At 59.2% G+C, this 16,104-nt stretch overlaps 1 protein-coding gene across 5 annotated transcripts in view; it reads right to left on the reverse strand.

The window, feature by feature from the left end:
- LOC116958678 (uncharacterized protein KIAA0930 homolog) overlaps positions 1-16,104 on the reverse strand; it is a 41,233-nt gene that overhangs the window by 14,405 nt on the left and 10,724 nt on the right. For 4 of the 5 annotated variants that reach the window (XM_076058870.1, XM_076058868.1, XM_076058867.1 and 1 more), the window contains 2 exons: positions 6,229-6,312; positions 4,517-4,618 (listed from right to left, as the gene is read on the reverse strand). In XM_076058870.1, coding sequence (XP_075914985.1) covers positions 4,517-4,618; positions 6,229-6,312 — 186 coding nt within the window. The remainder of the gene's footprint in view (positions 1-4,516; positions 4,619-6,228; positions 6,313-16,104) is intronic. The other variant, XM_076058869.1, reaches the window with a different exon arrangement.

Genomic DNA, 16,104 nt, shown 5'->3' on the forward strand with positions numbered 1-16,104 from the left:
GGGGAGACACGGGGAGACACGGGGAGACATGGGGATATACAGGGGGAGACCAGGAGACACGGGGAGATACAGGGAGAGACCAGGAGACACGGGGAGATACAGAGAGACATGGGGAGACACGGGGAGACACGGGGAGACACGGGGAGATACAGGGGGAGACCAGGAGACATGGGGAGACACGGGGAGACACGGGGAGACACGGGGAGATACAGGGAGAGACCAGGAGACACGGGGAGATACAGGGAGACATGGGGAGACACGGGGGGAGACACGGGGGGAGACGCATGGGGAGACACGGGGGGAGACACGGGGGGAGACACGGAGAGACACGGGGAGACACGGGGAGACACGGGGAGACACGGGGGGAGACACAGGGGGAGACGCAGGGAGACACGGGGGGAGACACGGGGGGAGAGACGCAGGGAGACACGGGGGGAGACGCATGGGGAGACACGGGGGGAGACACGGGGAGAGACCAGGAGACACGGGGAGATACAGGGAGACATGGGGAGACACGGGGAGACACGGGGAGACACGGGCATATACAGGGGGAGACCAGGAGACACGGGGAGACACGGGGAGAGACCAGGAGACACGGGGAGATACAGGGAGACATGGGGAGACACGGGGAGACACGGGGAGACACGGGGAGACACGGGGAGATACAGGGAGAGACCAGGAGACACGGGGAGATACAGAGAGACATGGGGAGACACGGGAAGACACGGGGAGACACGGGGAGATACAGGGGGAGACACGGGGAGACACAGGGGGAGACACGGGGAGACACGGGGGGAGACATGGGAAGACACGGGGAGACACAGGGAGACACGGGGAGACACGGGGAGAGACCAGGAGACATGGGAAGACACGGGGAGACACAGGGAGACATGGGGAGATACAGGGGGAGACACGGGGAGACACGGGGAGACATGGGGAGAGACACGGGGAGAGACCAGGAGACATGGGGAGACACGGGGAGACACAAGGAGACACGGGGAGACACGGGGAGACACGGGGAGATACAGGGGGAGACACGGAGAGAGACACGGGGAGAGACACAGGGGGAGACACAGGGGGAGACACGGGGAGAGACACGGGGAGACACGGGGAGACATGGGGAGAGACACGGGGAGATACGGGGAGACATGGGGAGAGACACGGGGAGAGACACGGGGAGATACAGGGGGAGACAGGGGGAGACACGGGGAGATACAGGGAGACACGGGGAGACACGGGGAGACACGGGGAGACATGGGAAGACACGGGGAGATACAGGGAGACACAGGGAGACACGGGGAGACACGGGGAGACATGGGAAGACACGGGGAGATACAGGGAGACATGGGGAGACACGGGGATACAGGGGGAGACATGGGGAGACACGGGGAGACATGGGGAGGGACAGGGGGAGAGACACGGGGAGAGACACGGGGAGATACAGCGGAAGAGACCAGGAGACACGGGGAGAAACAGGGAGATACAGGGAGACACGGGGAGATACAGGGAGACGTGGAGAGACACGGGGAGACATGGGGAGAGACACGGGGAGAGACACGGGGAGATACAGCGGGAGAGACCAGGAGACACGGGGAGAAACAGGGAGATACAGGGAGACACGGGGAGATACAGGGAGAGATGGGGAGACACGGGGAGATACAGGTGGAGACATGGGGAGACACAGGTGGAGACATGGGGAGACACGGGGAGAGACCAGGAGACATGGGGAGACACGGGGAGACACAAGGAGACACGGGGAGATACAGGGGGAGACACGGGGAGACACGGGGAGACACGGGGAGAGACACGGGGAGAGACACGGGGAGAGACACGGGGAGACACGGGGAGAGACACGGGGAGATACAGGGGGAGATACAGGGGGAGACACGGGGAGACACGGGGATACATGGGGAGAGACACGGGGAGAGACACGGGGAGAGACACGGGGACATACAGGGGGAGACAGGGGGAGACACGGGGAGACACGGGGAGACACGGGGAGATACAGGGAGACGTGGGGAGACGCGGGGAGACACGGGGAGAGACACGGGGAGAGACACGGCGAGATACAGGTGGAGACAGAGGGAGAGACCAGGAGACACGGGGAGAAACAGGGAGATACAGGGAGACACGGGGAGATACAGGGAGACATGGGGAGACATGGGGAGATACAGGGGGAGACACGGGGAGACACGGGGAGATACAGTGAGATACGGGGGGAGACGCCGTGAGACACGGGGAGACACTGAGACACACGGGGAGACACGGGGAGACTCAAGGAGAGAAGACACGGAGAGACACGGGGGGGAGGAGATGGGGGGGGGGGGGGGAGGAGATACAGGGGGAGACATGGGGAGACACCAGGAGACACGGGGAGATACAGGGGGACACGGGGAGACATGGGGAGACATGGGGCGACACGGGGAGAGACACGGCGAGATACAGGGGGAGACATGGGGAGAGACACGGGGAGAGACACGGGGAGACACGTGGGGAGAGACACGGGCAGAGACACGGGGAGATACACGGGGAGAGACACGGGGAGAGACACGGGGTGAAACACGGGGAGAGACACGGGGAGACACGGGGAGATACACGGGGAGAGACACTGGGAGAGACACGGGGAGAGACACAGGGAGAGACACGGGGAGAGACACGTGGGGAGAGACACGGGGAGAGACACGTGGGGAGAGACACGGGGAGAGACACGTGGGGAGAGACACGGGGAGATACACGGGGGGAGAGACGGGGAGACACGGGGAGAGACACGGGGAGACACATGGGGAGAGACACGGGCAGAGACACGGGGAGACACGGGGAGAGACACGGGGAGAGACACGTGGGGAGAGACACGTGGGGAGAGACACGGGGAGAGACACGGGGAGAGACACGGGGAGAGACACGGGGAGAGACACGTGGGGAGAGACACGGGGAGATACACGGGGGGAGAGACGGGGAGACACGGGGAGAGACACGGGGAGAGACACGTGGGGAGAGACACGGGGAGAGACACGGGGAGACACGGGGATACATGGGGAGAGACACGGGGAGAGACACGGGGAGAGACACGCGGACATACAGGGGGAGACAGGGGGAGACACGGGGAGATACAGGGAGACACGGGGAGACACGGGGAGACACGGGGAGACACCAGGAGACACGGGGAGATACAGGGAGACGTGGGGAGACGCGGGGAGACACGGGGAGAGACACGGGGAGAGACACGGCGAGATACAGGTGGAGACAGGGGGAGAGACCAGGAGACACGGGGAGATACAGAGAGATACAGGGAGACACAGGGAGACATGGGGAGATACAGGGAGACACGGGGAGATACAGGGAGACATGGGGAGACACGGGGGATATAGGGAGAGAGATGGGGAGACACGGGGAGGTATGGGGAGAGACACAGGGAGAGACATGGGGAGATACAGCAGGAGAGACCAGGAGACACGGGGAGATACAGGGAGATACAGGGAGACACGGGGAGACACGGGGAGACACGGGGAGACATGGGGAAATACGGGGAGACACCAGGCGACACGGGGAGATACAGGGAGACGTGGAGAGACGCGGGGAGAGACACGGGGAGAGACACGGGGAGAGACATGGGGAGAGACCAGGAGACACGGGGAGAAACAGGGAGATACAGGGAGACACGGGGAGATACAGGGAGACATGGGGAGATACAGGGGGAGACACGGGGAGACACGGGGAGAGACACGGGGAGACACGTGGGGAGAGACACGGGCAGAGACACGGGGAGATACACGGGGAGATACACGGGGAGAGACACGGGGAGAGACACGGGGAGAGACACGGGGAGACACGGGGGGAGACACGGGGAGATACACGGGGAGAGACACTGGGAGAGACACGGGGAGAGACACGGGGAGAGACACGTGGGGAGAGACACGGGGAGAGACACATGGGGAGAGACACGGGGAGATACACGGGGGGAGAGACGGAGAGACACGGGGAGAGACACGGGGAGACACGTGGGGAGAGACCCGGGCAGAGACACGGGGAGACATGGGGAGAGACACGGGGAGAGACACGTGGGGAGAGACACGGGCAGAGACACGGGGAGACACGGGGAGAGACACGTGGGGAGAGACACGTGGGGAGAGACACGGGGAGAGACACGAGGAGAGACACGGGGAGACACGGGGAGACGCGGGGAGACACGGGGAGACGCGGGGAGACACGGGGAGAGACACGGGGAGAGACACGGCGAGATACAGGGGGAGACAGGGGGAGACACGGGGAGACGCGGGGAGACACGGGGAGACACGGGGAGACGCGGGGAGACACGGGGAGAGACACGGGGAGAGACACGGTGAGATACAGGGGGAGACAGGGGGAGACACGGGGAGACACGGGGAGACGCGGGGAGACACGGGGAGACACGGGGAGACGCGGGGAGACACGGGGAGAGACACGGGGAGAGACACGGCGAGATACAGGGGGAGACAGGGGGAGAGACCAGGAGACACGGGGGGGTGGGGGATTGTACCTGGTCAAAGTCGTGCACCATGAAGAAGATCTGTGGGTAGCTGAGCTCCATGGCCTGGCCCTTGCCGTCCATTCGCACACGGCTAGGGGAGGCGTACACAGCCTGACACACACACACAGACACACACAGATACACAGGGTGACACACACACACAGACACACACAGCCTGACACACACAGACACACAGGGTGACACACACACAGACAGATACACAGCCTGACACACACAGACACGCAGGGTGACACACACAGACACGCAGGGTGACACACACACAGACACACAGACACACACACACAGACACGTGGGGTGACACACACACAGACACACAGCCTGACACACACACAGACACGCAGGGTGATACACACACAGACACACAGGGTGACACACACAGACACGCAGACACACAGGCACACAGATACACACACACACAGCCTGACACACACACAGACACGCAGGGTGACACACACACACAGACACACACACACAGATACACAGCCTGACACGCACACAGACACGCGGGGTAACACACAACAACCGCCATTCGCCACTAAGTGGCGGTGATGTCACCACGACGCTTGTGCCAGGCTATGTGCACCCGGAGGCCATGTGAAGTGTCGAACGCCCGCTGGCAGGAGGTCACGGGGCAGACCCAGGTGCCATGGGTCGACTGACTGAGATGACTGGCTGATGCACCACCTGTGCCCCCTACTGTGCCAACCTGCTGTGCTTTAGCCACCCGGCGCTCCGCTCGTTGTTCTGAGCGTCGCTCCTCCGCCCTCCGTTGTTGTTGGAGGGCGACTGCCTCCAACTGCCCAGTAGCGTCCTTCACGAGCCTCCTCCACAGAGGCCGATCTTGACACCGCTGGTACCAGTCATCGGCAAGTCCACTCAGCTCCACGTCCTGTACCACATCACTCCATCTCTTCTCTAGCCCGTGCCGCGCCCGCTTAGCCCACTCGATCCGGCCGAACAAAAGCTGCTTCGGCATGCGGTGGCTGGGCATGCGGGCTACATGACCCAGCCATCGCAGCCTTGCCCGCCGGAGGAGCTCACCGATGGGACCTTGCCCAGATCTTTCAAGGATTTGTGAGCTCCTCACACAATCCAGCCTAGTTAAACCCAGGATGGATCGTAGGCAGGCCAGCCTAAATGTTTCTAACCGGCGAAGATGTTCCATTAGGGGGGTCCACGTTTCGCAAGCGTAGAGAAGGGAGGGAATGACCGTGGCCGAGAAGACCTGAAGCTTGGTGCGGAGCGACAGACCAGGTAGCTTCCACACAGTGTTACGCAACCGATGAAAAGATATTGCCGCTCGACTGATTCGGAGTGAGACCTCTGCTGTTAAACCGCAGCCAATCATAAGCACACTGCCCAGGTATGGGAAACTCTCCACTCTCTCCACAACTGCCCCATCACCGATGGGGCAGTTGTGGGGGGTGGAGTGTCCGATGGTACAAAATACCCAGGCAGGTGCTTAGTTTTGGTGGGGCTGATGGTAAGGCCCCACCCTCTTAGTGGCACGCTCCAGTCTCAGCGGCAGCGTCTCCAACTCCTCCTCTGAGTGAGCAGCAATTACCAGATGAGCGCGCGTGGTGAGCGTGCGTGGTGAGCGTGCGTGGTGAGCGTGCGTGGTGAGAGGGTGGTGAGCGTGCGTGGTGAGCGTGCGTGGTGAGCGGGTGGTGAGCGTGCGTGGTGAGCGGTACACCACTGACCTGCGCCACTCTGCGCCGCACCCTAGCGTGACCACTGCGCTCCGTGTGGGGGACACTCACGGCACAGGCGACCGTGTACTCAAACTAGCGGGGAGACACACAGAGAGACATCGCCCAGGAAGACTCCAGCAGGACACCGTTTAGTCAAACTAGCGGGGAGACACACAGAGACATCACCCAGGAAAACTCCGGCAGGCGACCGTGTACTCAAACTAGCGGGGAGACACACAGAGACATCACCCAGGAAGACTCCGGCAGGCGACCGTGTACTCAAACTAGCGGGGAGACACACAGAGAGACATCACCCAGGGAGACTCCGGCAGGACACCGTTTAGTCAAACAGGCGGGGAGACACAGAGAGACATCACCCAGGTAGACTCCAGCAGGACACCGTTTAGTCAAACAGGCGGGGAGACACACACAGAGAGACATCACCCAGGAAGACTCCGGCAGGCCACCGTTTAGTCAAACTAGCGGGGAGACACACAGAGACATCGCCCAGGAAGACTCCGGCAGGACACCGTTTAGTCAAACAGGCGGGGAGACACACAGAGACATCACCCAGGAAGACTCCAGCAGGACACCGTTTAGTCAAACTAGCGGGGAGACACACAGAGACATCACCCAGGTAGACTCCAGCAGGCCACCGTTTAGTCAAACAGGCGGGGAGACACACAGAGACATCACCCAGTTAGACTCCAGCAGGCCACCGTTTAGTCAAACAGGCGGGGAGACACACAGAGACATCGCCCAGGTAGACTCCAGCAGGACACCGTTTAGTCAAACTAGCGGGGAGACACACAGAGACATCACCCAGGAAGACTCCAGCAGGACACCGTTTAGTCAAACAGGCGGGGAGACACACAGAGACATCGCCCAGGTAGACTCCGGCAGGCCACCGTTTAGTCAAACAGGCGGGGAGACACACAGAGACATCGCCCAGGGAGACTCCAGCAGGACACCGTTTAGTCAAACTAGCGGGGAGACACACAGAGACATCGCCCAGGAAGACTCCGGCAGGCCACCGTTTAGTCAAACAGGCGGGGAGACACACAGAGACATCACCCAGGAAGACTCCAGCAGGACACCGTTTAGTCAAACTAGCGGGGAGACACACAGAGACATCACCCAGGGAGACTCCGGCAGGACACCGTTTAGTCAAACTAGCGGGGAGACACACAGAGACATCGCCCAGGAAGACTCCGGCAGGCCACCGTTTAGTCAAACAGGCGGGGAGACACACAGAGACATCACCCAGGAAGACTCCAGCAGGACACCGTTTAGTCAAACAGGCGGGGAGACACACAGAGACATCACCCAGTTAGACTCCGGCAGGCCACCGTTTAGTCAAACTAGCGGGGAGACACACACAGAGAGACATCACCCAGTTAGACTCCGGCAGGACACCGTTTAGTCAAACTAGCGGGGAGACACACAGAGACATCACCCAGGGAGACTCCAGCAGGCCACCGTTTAGTCAAACTAGCGGGGAGACACACAGAGACATCGCCCAGGAAGACTCCGGCAGGCCACCGTTTAGTCAAACTAGCGGGGAGACACACAGAGACATCGCCCAGGAAGACTCCGGTAGGCCACCGTTTAGTCAAACAGGCGGGGAGACACACAGAGACATCACCCAGGTAGACTCCAGCAGGACACCGTTTAGTCAAACTAGCGGGGAGACACACAGAGACATCACCCAGGAAGACTCCGGCAGGACACCGTTTAGTCAAACTAGCGGGGAGACACACAGAGACATCACCCAGGGAGACTCCAGCAGGCCACCGTTTAGTCAAACAGGCGGGGAGACACACAGAGACATCACCCAGGTAGACTCCAGCAGGACACCGTTTAGTCAAACTAGCGGGGAGACACACAGAGACATCACCCAGGAAGACTCCGGCAGGACACCGTTTAGTCAAACAGGCGGGGAGACACACAGAGACATCACCCAGGGAGACTCCAGCAGGACACCGTTTAGTCAAACTAGCGGGGAGACACACAGAGACATCACCCAGGAAGACTCCGGCAGGCCACCGTTTAGTCAAACTAGCGGGGAGACACACAGAGACATCACCCAGGGAGACTCTGGCAGGCCACCGTTTAGTCAAACTAGCGGGGAGACACACAGAGACATCACCCAGGGAGACTCCAGCAGGACACCGTTTAGTCAAACTAGCGGGGAGACACACAGAGACATCACCCAGGGAGACTCCAGCAGGACACCGTTTAGTCAAACTAGTGGGGAGACACACAGAGACATCACCCAGGGAGACTCCGGCAGGCCACCGTTTAGTCAAACAGGCGGGGAGACACACAGAGACATCACCCAGTTAGACTCCGGCAGGCCACCGTTTAGTCAAACTAGCGGGGAGACACACAGAGACATCGCCCAGGGAGACTCCAGCAGGACATCGTTTAGTCAAACAGGCGGGGAGACACACAGAGACATCACCCAGGAAGACTCCGGCAGGACACCGTTTAGTCAAACTAGCGGGGAGACACACAGAGACATCGCCCAGGGAGACTCCAGCAGGACATCGTTTACTCAAACAGGCGGGGAGACACACAGAGACATCACCCAGGAAGACTCCAGCAGGACACCGTTTAGTCAAACTAGCGGGGAGACACACAGAGACATCACCCAGGAAGACTCCAGCAGGACACCGTTTAGTCAAACTAGCGGGGAGACACACAGAGACATCGCCCAGTTAGACTCCAGCAGGCCACCGTTTAGTCAAACTAGCGGGGAGACACACAGAGACATCACCCAGGGAGACTCCGGCAGGACACCGTTTAGTCAAACAGGCGGGGAGACACACAGAGACATCACCCAGGGAGACTCCGGCAGGCCACCGTTTAGTCAAACAGGCGGGGAGACACACAGAGACATCACCCAGGAAGACTCCAGCAGGACACCGTTTAGTCAAACAGGCGGGGAGACACACAGAGACATCACCCAGTTAGACTCCGGCTGGCCACCGTCTACTCAAACTAGCGGGGAGACACACAGAGACATCACCCAGGTAGACTCCGGCAGGACACCGTTTAGTCAAACTAGCAGGGAGACACACAGAGACATCACCCAGGAAGACTCCGGCAGGACACCGTTTAGTCAAACTAGCAGGGAGACACACAGAAAACATCACCCAGTTAGACTCCAGCAGGACACCGTTTAGTCAAACTAGCGGGGAGACACACAGAGACATCACCCAGCTAGACTCCAGCAGGCCACCGTTTAGTCAAACTAGCGGGGAGACACACAGAGACATCGCCCAGGGAGACTCCAGCAGGACACCGTGTAGTCAAACAGGCGGGGAGACACACAGAGACATCACCCAGCAAGACTCCGGCAGGCCACCGTTTAGTCAAACTAGCGGGGAGACACACAGAGACATCACCCAGGAAGATTCCAGCAGGCCACCTTTTAGTCAAACAGGCGGGGAGACACACAGAGACATCACCCAGGAAGACTCCAGCAGGCCACCGTTTAGTCAAACTAGCGGGGAGACACACAGAGACATCACCCAGGTAGACTCCGGCAGGCCACCGTTTAGTCAAACTAGCGGGGAGACACACAGAGACATCACCCAGGAAGACTCCGGCAGGACACCGTTTAGTCAAACTAGCGGGGAGACACACAGAGACATTACCCAGCTAGACTCCGGCAGGCCACCGTTTAGTCAAACTAGCGGGGAGACACACAGAGAGACATCACCCAGGAAGACTCCAGCAGGACACCGTTTAGTCAAACAGGCGGGGAGACACACAGAGACATTACCCAGCTAGACTCCGGCAGGACACCGTTTAGTCAAACTAGCGGGGAGACACACAGAGACATCACCCAGGAAGACTCCAGCAGGACACCGTTTAGTCAAACTAGCGGGGAGACACACAGAGACATCACCCAGGTAGACTCCGGCAGGACACCGTTTAGTCAAACTAGCGGGGAGACACACAGAGACATCACCCAGGAAGACTCCGGCAGGCCACCGTTTAGTCAAACTAGCGGGGAGACACACAGAGACATCACCCAGGAAGACTCCAGCAGGCCACCGTTTAGTCAAACTAGCGGGGAGACACACAGAGACATCACCCAGGTAGACTCCGGCAGGCCACCGTTTAGTCAAACTAGCGGGGAGACACACAGAGACATCACCCAGGGAGACTCCAGCAGGCCACCGTTTAGTCAAACTAGCGGGGAGACACACAGAGACATCACCCAGGAAGACTCCGGCAGGACACCGTTTAGTCAAACAGGCGGGGAGACACACAGAGACATCACCCAGGTAGACTCCAGCAGGACACCGTTTAGTCAAACTAGCGGGGAGACACACAGAGACATCACCCAGGGAGACTCCGGCAGGACACCGTTTAGTCAAACTAGCGGGGAGACACACAGAGACATCACCCAGGTAGACTCCAGCAGGCCACCGTTTAGTCAAACTAGCGGGGAGACACACAGAGACATCGCCCAGGTAGACTCCAGCAGGCCACCGTTTAGTCAAACTAGCGGGGAGACACACAGAGACATCACCCAGGAAGACTCCAGCAGGCCACCGTTTAGTCAAACTAGCGGGGAGACACACAGAGACATCACCCAGGAAGACTCCAGCAGGCCACCGTTTAGTCAAACTAGCGGGGAGACACACAGAGACATCGCCCAGGAAGACTCCGGCAGGACACCGTTTAGTCAAACTAGCGGGGAGACACACAGAGACATCACCCAGGAAGACTCCGGCAGGACACCGTTTAGTCAAACAGGCGGGGAGACACACAGAGACATCGCCCAGGAAGACTCCGGCAGGACACCGTTTAGTCAAACAGGCGGGGAGACACACAGAGACATCGCCCAGGAAGACTCCGGCAGGCCACTGTTTAGTCAAACTAGCGGGGAGACACACAGAGACATCGCCCAGGAAGACTCCAGCAGGACACCGTTTAGTCAAACTAGCGGGGAGACACACAGAGACATCGCCCAGGGAGACTCCGGCTGGACACCGTTTAGTCAAACTAGCGGGGAGACACACAGAGACATCACCCAGGGAGACTCCAGCAGGCCACCGTTTAGTCAAACTAGCGGGGAGACACACAGAGACATCACCCAGTTAGACTCCAGCAGGCCACCGTTTAGTCAAACTAGCGGGGAGACACACAGAGACATCACCCAGGAAGACTCCGGCTGGACACCGTTTAGTCAAACAGGCGGGGAGACACACAGAGACATCACCCAGGAAGACTCCGGCAGGACACCGTTTAGTCAAACTAGCGGGGAGACACACAGAGACATCGCCCAGGAAGACTCTGGCAGGCCACCGTTTAGTCAAACTAGCGGGGAGACACACAGAGACATCACCCAGGGAGACTCCAGCAGGACACCGTTTAGTCAAACTAGCGGGGAGACACACAGAGACATCACCCAGGGAGACTCCAGCAGGCCACTGTTTAGTCAAACTAGCGGGGAGACACACAGAGACATCGCCCAGGAAGACTCCAGCAGGACACCGTTTAGTCAAACAGGCGGGGAGACAAACAGAGACATCACCCAGGTAGACTCCAGCAGGCCACCGTTTAGTCAAACAGGCGGGGAGACACACAGAGACATCACCCAGGAAGACTCCGGCAGGCCACCGTTTAGTCAAACTAGCGGGGAGACACACAGAGACATCACCCAGGAAGACTCCGGCAGGCCACCGTTTAGTCAAACTAGCGGGGAGACACACAGAGACATCACCCAGGAAGACTCCGGCAGGACACCGTTTAGTCAAACAGGCGGGGAGACACACAGAGACATCACACAGGAAGACTCCGGCAGGCCACCGTTTAGTCAAACTAGCGGGGAGACACACAGAGACATCACCCAGGAAGACTCCGGTAGGCCACCGTTTAGTCAAACTAGCGGGGAGACACACAGAGAGACATCGCCCAGGGAGACTCCAGCAGGACACCGTTTAGTCAAACTAGCGGGGAGACACACAGAGACATCGCCCAGGGAGACTCCGGCAGGACACCGTTTAGTCAAACAGGCGGGGAGACACACAGAGACATCACCCAGGTAGACTCCGGCAGGCCACCGTTTAGTCAAACTAGCGGGGAGACACACAGAGACATCACCCAGGAAGACTCCAGCAGGCCACCGTTTAGTCAAACTAGCGGGGAGACACACAGAGACATCACCCAGTTAGACTCCGGCAGGCCACCGTTTAGTCAAACTAGCGGGGAGACACACAGAGACATCACCCAGGAAGACTCCAGCAGGACACCGTTTAGTCAAACTAGCGGGGAGACACACAGAGACATCACCCAGGAAGACTCCGGCAGGCCACCGTTTAGTCAAACAGGCGGGGAGACACACAGAGACATCACCCAGGAAGACTCCGGCAGGCCACCGTTTAGTCAAACTAGCGGGGAGACACACAGAGAGACATCACCCAGGAAGACTCCGGCAGGCCACCGTTTAGTCAAACTAGCGGGGAGACACACAGAGACATCACCCAGTTAGACTCCGGCAGGCCACCGTTTAGTCAAACTAGCGGGGAGACACACAGAGACATCACCCAGTTAGACTCCGGCAGGCCACCGTTTAGTCAAACTAGCGGGGAGACACACAGAGACATCACCCAGGTAGACTCCAGCAGGACACCGTTTAGTCAAACTAGTGGGGAGACACACAGAGACATCACCCAGGAAGACTCCGGCAGGCCACCGTTTAGTCAAACAGGCGGGGAGACACACAGAGACATCACCCAGGAAGACTCCGGCAGGCCACCGTTTAGTCAAACTAGCGGGGAGACACACAGAGAGACATCACCCAGGAAGACTCCGGCAGGCCACCGTTTAGTCAAACTAGCGGGGAGACACACAGAGACATCACCCAGTTAGACTCCGGCAGGACACCGTTTAGTCAAACTAGCGGGGAGACACACAGAGACGTCACCCAGGGAGACTCCAGCAGGCCACCGTTTAGTCAAACTAGCGGGGAGACACACAGAGACATCACCCAGGAAGACTCCAGCAGGACACCGTTTAGTCAAACAGGCGGGGAGACACACAGAGACATCACCCAGGAAGACTCCAGCAGGACACCGTTTAGTCAAACTAGCGGGGAGACACACAGAGACATCACCCAGGGAGACTCCGGCTGGACACCGTTTAGTCAAACTAGTGGGGAGACACACAGAGACATCACCCAGGAAGACTCCGGCAGGACACCGTTTAGTCAAACTAGCAGGGAGACACACAGAGACATCGCCCAGGAAGACTCCGGCAGGACACCGTTTAGTCAAACTAGCGGGGAGACACACACAGAGACATCACCCAGGGAGACTCCGGCAGGACACCGTTTAGTCAAACTAGCGGGGAGACACACAGAGACATCACCCAGGTAGACTCCAGCAGGCCACCGTTTAGTCAAACAGGCGGGGAGACACACAGAGACATCACCCAGTTAGACTCCAGCAGGCCACCGTTTAGTCAAACAGGCGGGGAGACACACAGAGACATCGCCCAGGTAGACTCCAGCAGGACACCGTTTAGTCAAACTAGCGGGGAGACACACAGAGACATCGCCCAGTTAGACTCCGGCAGGCCACCGTTTAGTCAAACTAGCGGGGAGACACACAGAGACATCACCCAGGAAGACTCCGGCAGGCCACCGTTTAGTCAAACTAGCGGGGAGACACACAGAGACATCACCCAGGAAGACTCCGGCAGGCCACCGTTTAGTCAAACTAGCGGGGAGACACACAGAGACATCACCCAGCTAGACTCCGGCAGGCCACCGTTTAGTCAAACAGGCGGGGAGACACACAGAGACATCGCCCAGGTAGACTCCAGCAGGACACCGTTTAGTCAAACTAGTGGGGAGACACACAGAGACATCACCCAGGAAGACTCCGGCAGGCCACCGTTTAGTCAAACAGGCGGGGAGACACACAGAGACATCACCCATTAGTCAAACTAGTGGGGAGACACACAGAGACATCACCCAGGTAGACTCCAGCAGGACACCGTTTAGTCAAACAGGCGGGGAGACACACAGAGACGTCACCCAGGTAGACTCCGGCAGGACACCGTTTAGTCAAACTAGCGGGGAGACACACAGAGACATCACCCAGGTAGACTCCAGCAGGACACCGTTTAGTCAAACAGGCGGGGAGACACACAGAGACGTCACCCAGGTAGACTCCGGCAGGACACCGTTTAGTCAAACTAGCGGGGAGACACACAGAGACATCGCCCAGGAAGACTCCGGCAGGACACCGTTTAGTCAAACTAGCGGGGAGACACACAGAGACATCACCCAGGAAGACTCCGGCAGGCCACCGTTTAGTCAAACAGGCGGGGAGACACACAGAGACATCGCCCAGGAAGACTCCGGTAGGCCACCGTTTAGTCAAACTAGCGGGGAGACACACAGAGACATCACCCAGGAAGACTCCAGCAGGACACCGTTTAGTCAAACTAGCGGGGAGACACACAGAGACATCGCCCAGGGAGACTCCGGCAGGCCACCGTTTAGTCAAACAGGCGGGGAGACACACAGAGACATCACCCAGGAAGACTCCAGCAGGACACCGTTTAGTCAAACTAGCGGGGAGACACACAGAGACATCACCCAGGTAGACTCCAGCAGGACACCGTTTAGTCAAACTAGCGGGGAGACACACAGAGACATCGCCCAGGTAGACTCCAGCAGGCCACCGTTTAGTCAAACTAGCGGGGAGACACACAGAGACATCACCCAGGGAGACTCCGGCAGGACACCGTTTAGTCAAACTAGCGGGGAGACACACAGAGACATCGCCCAGGGAGACTCCGGCAGGCCACCGTTTAGTCAAACAGGCGGGGAGACACACAGAGACATCACCCAGGAAGACTCCGGCAGGCCACCGTTTAGTCAAACTAGCGGGGAGACACACAGAGACATCACCCAGGAAGACTCCGGCAGGACACCGTTTAGTCAAACTAGCGGGGAGACACACAGAGACATCGCCCAGGAAGACTCCAGCAGGACACCGTTTAGTCAAACTAGCGGGGAGACACACAGAGACATCACCCAGGTAGACTCCAGCAGGACACCGTTTAGTCAAACTAGCGGGGAGACACACAGAGACATCACCCAGGAAGACTCCAGCAGGACACCGGGCACAAGGCGGTGACATGATGGTGAGGTGGCGGTGAGCTGCTGGTGAGGTGGCGGTGAGGTGGTGGTGAGGTGGCGGTGAGGTGGCGGTGAGCTGGCGGTGAGCTGGTGGTGAGCTGGTGGTGGTGAGGTGGTGGGCGTGTGGTGGTGAGCTGGTGGTGAGGTGGTGGAGGTGAGGTGGTGGTGGTGGGCTAGTGGTGAGCTGGTGGTGAGCTGGTGGTGACGTGGTGGTGAGGTGGCGGTGAGGTGGTGGTGCGCTAGTGGTGAGGTGGTGGTGAGCTGGTGGAGGTGAGGTGGTGGTGAGCTGGTGGTGAGCTGGTGGAGGTGAGGTGGTGGTGAGCTGGTGGTGACGTGGCGGTGAGCTGGTGGTGAGCTGGTGGTGGTGAGCGTGTGTTGGAGGGAGCGTGTGTTGGAGGGAGCGTGTGTTGGAGGGAGCGTGTGTTGGAGGGAGCGTGTGTTGGAGGGAGCGTGTGTTGGTGGTGAGCGTGTGTTGGTTTTGAGCGTGTGTTGGAGGGAGCGTGTGTTGGAGGGAGCGTGTGTTGGAGGGAGCGTGTGTTGGTGGTGAGCGTGTGTTGGTGTGTTGGTGGTGAGCGTGTGTTGGAGGGAGCGTGTGTTGGTGGTGAGCGTGTGTTGGAGTGAGCGTGTGTTGGAGGGAGCGTGTGTTGGTGGTGAGCGTGTGTTGGAGGGAGCGTGTGTTGGTGTGTTGGTGGTGAGCGTGTGTTGATGTGTTG

Source organism: Petromyzon marinus, assembly GCF_048934315.1.
Source record: "Petromyzon marinus isolate PM22_M1 ecotype Great Lakes invasive population chromosome 80 unlocalized genomic scaffold, UKy_Petmar_22M1.pri1.0 chr80_unloc.1, whole genome shotgun sequence".
NCBI classification, from domain to species: Eukaryota; Metazoa; Chordata; class Hyperoartia; order Petromyzontiformes; family Petromyzontidae; genus Petromyzon; species Petromyzon marinus.